Here is a 5,833-nt window from a genome sequence, read left to right as displayed (position 1 = left end):
ATTGAGGGGAAGTCAAAATCCACGTGAATGTGTAAGAAAAAGAGCCCATCATTTTGTGTGTGTAACGTTGGTCAAGCTGGCCCACAGACCTGCGGGGAAGGTCACTTACTCTCCCGGCCCTTAGGAAGTCTGGGAAGTACTTCTGGGGTCTCAGAGCAGGGTGGGTCCCCATTGCAGTGTGAATCAGAACCATGGGTGCTCATTAAACAGGTGGCCTCCCGGGGTCCCCTCCTAGGACAGCTAACATTTATTGAGCACCTCCTCCGTGCCAGACACATTTACTCTTACCCCAAATTCTCTGAGGTCCCCGTTTTACAGATGAGGAAAATGAAGCACAGTAAAGTAAGTCGTACCTGGTTACCAGTTAATGATAGGGTCAATATCCAAGCCCAAGTCGGTCTGTCTCCAAGGCTGGAACTGCAGACCACTGTACCTTATGGCCTGCATTGCTCAAGTTGATCTGACTCCCTGAGTCTGGAACCAGGCTGGAGTCCAGGCCATCAACAAGGGCCTCAGGAGGTCACTGGGCCGCACTTTGAGAAGCAACGCCCCACGGCAGCTGTTCTCAATCTGCCCGCACATTAGAACCACCTGAGAAATTTCAACAACTATTAATGCCTTTCCCTCCCCCGAGGCTTTTTCAATTGGTCCAGAGTGGGGTGTAGGTGTTGGTGGGGTGCTGGTCAGCATTGTCTTTTAATGGGATCATGTGTTCATTTATTCAATCAACCAATCAACAAAGATGTATGAACACCTTCTTTGTGCTCTTTGCTGCTCTGGGGCTGGGGACACAGAGGTGGGTGGGACACTGTGCGTGCCCTCCAGGAACGCTGGTGACCGATGTGCCCAGTTGGGCAGAACACGCCCTTAGTGGAGGCGGGGAGATTGCAAATTCCTTCTCGCTTGTCCTCACTCTCCAGGAACAGCCAATCTCCTTCTCAAATGATGATGTCCTCTGTCTGTTCCCGCTGTCTGGTCCTTGGTTCCAGACCCAGAACTCAGCTCGCAGAACCAAAGGTTGTCAAAGCAAAAAAGGCCCTGAAAGACCATCCATGCCTGGAGCTCTCAGATTTCAGCGAGCAGCTGACTGAAGTGCTGGGAGCTTGTTAAATCTAAAGATGCCTGGAGCCCACCCCCAAAGTTCTGATTCCTAGGTCTTGGGTGAGGTCCGAGGAATACGCATTTTTAATAAGCTCCCAGATGGCTCTGGGACACCCTCAGCAGTGTTTCTCAAGTGGGTTGCACATGAGGGGTTCCTGGCAGTTTTAAAGACACTGATGCCCAAGCCCCTCCCTAGAGAGTCTGGCTGGTATTTTTAAAAGCTCCTTCCGCAAGGCGCCTGGGTCTTCCAGCTGGCCTTATTTAAGATTTGGGGAGCCAGCCCCGGGGCAGTCACTTCTTGCCACCATCAGGGCTTTCAGACAAGAGGAGAGGAAAACAAGAGGAGGGAAACGAGGAAAATAAAAAAAAGCCAATAAGAAAGTTTAGAAAGAGAAGTAAGAGAGAAGGCCGGACATGAAACTCCTTCTGAATCCACTCGCCAGCACCGAGGCTTACATCTCTCCTTTTTCAACATTTTTTCTTATTACGATAATAATTAATTGATGTAAAAAACTAATAGTATGAGTATATGAAAACAAAAATAGAAAAGATCTATAATCTTATCAGAGATAATGACAGAAGGTCTTACTACGACAAGTATAATGTATAATATATCATAGAACCATAATATATACTATGATACTGTTATTAGTGAAATTAATATAATCTAGTAATTAAAATAAATTAATTAAATAAAATTAATATACTGTAGACTATATAATATTTTATATGTGATACATAATATATATTTATATTTATGATACATAATACAAAATATATAATCAATATAATATATAGCTTGACAAGTATGATTGGTATCTTTTTTACTTTATCTACTTTTTGGTTTTGATTTTCTGTAACTTTTCAAAAACGCTTTTCAGGTAATTAAAAATTTAAGTCCTGGGAATTCCCTGGCGGTCTAGTGGTTAGGACTTGCCACTTTCTGTGCCAGGGGCCTAGGGTTCCATCCCGGGTTGGGGAACTAAGATCCCACAAGCCTTGCAGTGTGACCAAAAAAAAAAATCTGTTAAAAAAAATCCGAGTCCTAAATTTTGGGGTCAGGTTTGTGAGGGCATGTGAGCGGAAATGGTGTGCCCATTCTTCCCACACGTGCGCTCACACCTTCACATGCACACAGATGTAAAGACACGTCTATTCCCACCCTGCAGCCCTGGACCTCATACACTCAAGTATACATTTCACATCATACCCTCAAAGATAGTTAGGATTTTATTTGTTGATACTATTAAATTAATTCTTATTAATACAGAATTTATTATTTTAAGTGTGAAATAAGTTTCCCTCCTTTCCCATGTCTCTGAATCCTAATGGAAAGTGGCACCAGGGGACCCAGGACAGTGGCCACATTGGAGCGAGTCACCTTCAGGGACTCATCAAGCCCTGCCACCTCCCCACCTCCCTCCCCCGTCCCCACCCTAGCTCCACAGCCCTGCCTGAGGTCTCCTCTATCCCCACCCTGGCCCTCTCTCCTCTCCCCTGCCCCCTGCCTCAGTCACTCTTCTCCCATGTGGGCTGGGGCTGGTGTTCTGGACAAAGGCTGTCCCTCCACAGGCGATAGGTGATGGAAGAAACCACGGTGAGCCAGGCCAGGTAGGGCAGCAGGAGCAGGGCAGCCAGCTTGTTGATGGGGTGCCAGATCAGTGCCGTGCTCACCACCAGCCCGAAGAGCAGCAGCACGTGCAGCAGGGCCTGGGCAGGGGCAGGGCGGTCAGGCAGGCTGCCCTGGGAACCGGCCCTCGACCTTTCTGCAGCACCCTGCACCTAGCGAGCCCAGTTCCCAGCGCTCTGTGCGTGCCGCGGAAGCTCAGAGAAGTCTGCCCAACCGTTACCTGCCCACACCTGATTGACCTGCTGTGCTGTCAACGTCTGGGGCCTGGTGGCCTCACCTTCCCCCACCCTATTCCACTGCTAAGCACTGGCGCCTTACCAGACCGGGGGTGTGGGCTGTGAGCAAGAGAGTCAGGACAGCCCAGCTGATGGGGAGCTGCACAGCATAGAGGCCGAGGGGCAGGGCCAGGGGTCGCCCAAAGCCCCCTCCCAGGTCCTTCCACACAAGGTAGGAGGCATATCTGTGGAGAGGTGGTGGCAGAAACGCTCAGAGGAGGGTGTTCTGCGGTAAAAGGAGAAAGCCCTCTGGCTTAGGGCCTTTTGGTTACCAAGAGGGAATCCTTATGGGCTGAAATCGGGGTAAGTGGGTCTGGGCATCATTTGAGGGCCGGGGGTGGGGAGGTGGGGGAAGGGATGGGGATGCTGGGAGAGGGTAGAGGAAGAGGGAGGGGTTGGAACCCGAGGCAGGCACAGAGGGGACACCCCAGAAGAGGCAAGATGAGGTACCATCCCTTTAGAGGTCAGTGTACGGCAGCCATTCAGGGATAGGAGACTTGTTCCCACCCCAGGGCATGAGAAACAGACACTCACCCCGCGATAGAGTAGATGGCTGTCCACACCAGCAACAAGACTCTGTGGGGTGGGCACCAGGGCAGCTTTCTCAGGCTGTCACACCAACCAGACATCCAGTGATGGGTGAGCAGCCAGACCAGGGTGGGCCCCAGGAGGGGCAGGGCCACAAAGGCGGCCCCCTGAGGCCACATTCTTCTCGAGGAGGTACAGCCTGGGGAGGGAGAGGACACGCTGACGGTGGCCTTCTCCTAGTCCTTTCCCCGTGTCTGCCCGTCTGTCTCCTCCTACCTGCCACTCTTCCCTGGCCTGGGCCCCTCATAGGCCTGGCCTGGGCCTCCTCCCTGTGATTGACAGGATTAGAAGGAAAAAAAAAAGTGGTTATTCTCAGTGTCCGGAGTGACTGCCTACACCTTCCTTTCCTGTCAAGTGTCCATGAACATGTCCCGGAGGTGCTGGAGACAGGGCTGACCAGCCCGTCTGCCTGTGCGTCTTTCTATTTATGTTTCATAGAAGCCCCACTGGGTGAGCAAACACCCTCCTCCTCTGAGCCCACACTGCCTTCCCCCTTTTCCACCCTCCATGGACTTCCTTTCTCCACACTGCTTATTTGGCACTGGGAGTGTACTGTCTAGTATTGATAACTGCTTCTCAGTGAAGGACTCCTCTCCCCCAGCGTGTGTCTGGCTCCTGGATCTCAGGTCCAGATAGGCCCGTCTTTTCTGCCTCTCTCAGTGGGTGGCACTTGGCCAGGTACATAGCAGTCCCTCGATGTGGACAGTGTCTCAGACAGAACTCAACCAAGCTGACATAACCAACCTGGAAGAACCACATTCGGAAGGCAGGAGCCAGAGATCCTCGGGGGTCTTTTCTAGTCCAGAACTGGCCTGCCCAACTGTCCCGGGCTTATCTCGCTATACCAGACCAGCAAACCCCAGGGGCCCACCCTGCCCGAGCTCCCGCCCAAATGCAAACTCAGCCGAGTGACACTGTAGATTCCTTTCTCCAAAGTTCTCATCTTCCCCTAAGGAGCTGGGGGAGGTTCCCCCTCCACCCCTCTGCTTCCAGAGGGTCGGGGCCACAAACACAACCACCCAGATTTTTTTGTGGCCTGACTTCTCGAGGAAACCACCGCTTGGTCTTTGATTAAAACACTGCCATACTCATCTGCACGTAGCTTTGCATGTCCTTTGCACGTGGGATGATGCACAGACCCTCCTCCAACCGAGGCCCCCACCCAATACCATGCTTCTCATTCGCCCGTGATATTTCATCCTCCACCCATGATTGACAGGATTAGAAGGAAAAAAAATGTGGTTATTCTCAGTGTCCGGAGTGACTGCCTACTCCATCCTTTCCTGTCAAGGGTCCATGAACATGTCCTGGAGGTTCTGGAGACAGGGAGAACCACCCTGTCTGCCTGTACGTCATTCTATTTCTCTTTCTCTGCTTTTCACCGTCCATTTCTTCACCTTCTGCCTTCCTGTGTCTCTATGTCTGTGTTTTCTACCTTTCTATCCAGTGTTGGAGGTCCCCCCGAACCCCCTTCCCTTTTTCCTGTCCTCCCCACTCCTGGCGCCCCTTTATTTATTCCCAGGCCTGTGTTCTCCTTACCTCAGGCAGCATACCTCGCAGACTGAGTGCCGGGGATATAAGATGTGTGGAGGGCAGAGGAGGCTTGGGGATGGGAGGAGGGTGGAGGGGGCTCCTAACTGCCCTGCCCTTCTCCAGTGACAAGGGTGGTGACACTGACTGGGGAGTCCAGGCTGCTGCCTGCATGGCCCGGAAGCGTTCGTCTCAGCAGGGCACGCCCTGGTCTGCTAGACCCGGCCTCTGGAGAAGTCCCCTCGATGGAACTGTTGAGGTGTTGGTGCTATGAGACCTGGACCTCTTGAGACGGCTGAGCCCCAGGCTGCCAGGCTACTCATGCCTGTAGTCACTGCATCCCATGAACCAGCTTTGTGTCCGTGGCAGTGGTGGGGACCCTCAGATTTCCCCGGAACTGGGGCTGTAACTGGGGCTGTCCCCAGTGAGGCAGGCACCAGCTTCAGAAATGATCTTATGAGACATGGACACAGCCCCTGGTTATTGCCTGCTAGTTGGCTTGGAGTTGAGCTTGAGAGTTGTTTCACAAACCCCTAGAACCTCATGACTCAGAGGAAAAGGCAGCCAGCCTCCTGTGTGACTCAGACAGAGCTTTGTCCAGCAAAGTCCAACACGTCTGCTCTTCATTCCTATGAAAGTTCTGAGCACCTCTTCCTTGCTTGTCCTTTAGACATGAGGTCCTCTCCCCAGGCTGGCTGCTCTCCACCAT

General features: G+C 52.1%; 1 protein-coding gene across 1 annotated transcript; it reads right to left on the bottom strand.

The window, feature by feature from the left end:
• Positions 1-2,610: 2,610 nt before the first annotated feature.
• TSPO2 (translocator protein 2) lies at positions 2,611-3,713 on the bottom strand. Its single transcript, XM_065886365.1, has 3 exons — positions 3,541-3,713; positions 3,050-3,191; positions 2,611-2,811 (listed from the first exon to the last, which is right to left on the bottom strand). Exons 1-3 carry the CDS (start codon positions 3,711-3,713, stop codon positions 2,611-2,613), a joined length of 516 nt encoding a protein of 171 aa, XP_065742437.1.
• Positions 3,714-5,833: the final 2,120 nt, after the last annotated feature.

This window comes from Phocoena phocoena, chromosome 10 (genome assembly GCF_963924675.1).
Source record: "Phocoena phocoena chromosome 10, mPhoPho1.1, whole genome shotgun sequence".
NCBI classification, from domain to species: domain Eukaryota; kingdom Metazoa; phylum Chordata; class Mammalia; order Artiodactyla; family Phocoenidae; genus Phocoena; species Phocoena phocoena.
Note: the sequence above shows the minus strand (reverse complement) of the source record. Positions and strands in the feature narration are given on the sequence as shown.

Bases quoted from the DNA above. Each gene is read 5' to 3' on its own strand.
- TSPO2 (XM_065886365.1), bottom strand. From the start codon at position 3,713: ATGTGGCCTCAGGGGGCCGCCTTTGTGGCCCTGCCCCTCCTGGGGCCC. The intron at 3,192-3,540 runs GTGAGTGTCTGT...ACCTCTCCACAG, and splicing joins GCCATCTACTCTATCGCGGG to ATATGCCTCCTACCTTGTGT. The intron at 2,812-3,049 runs GTAAGGCGCCAG...GCCCCTGCCCAG, and splicing joins CAGCCCACACCCCCGGTCTG to GCCCTGCTGCACGTGCTGCT.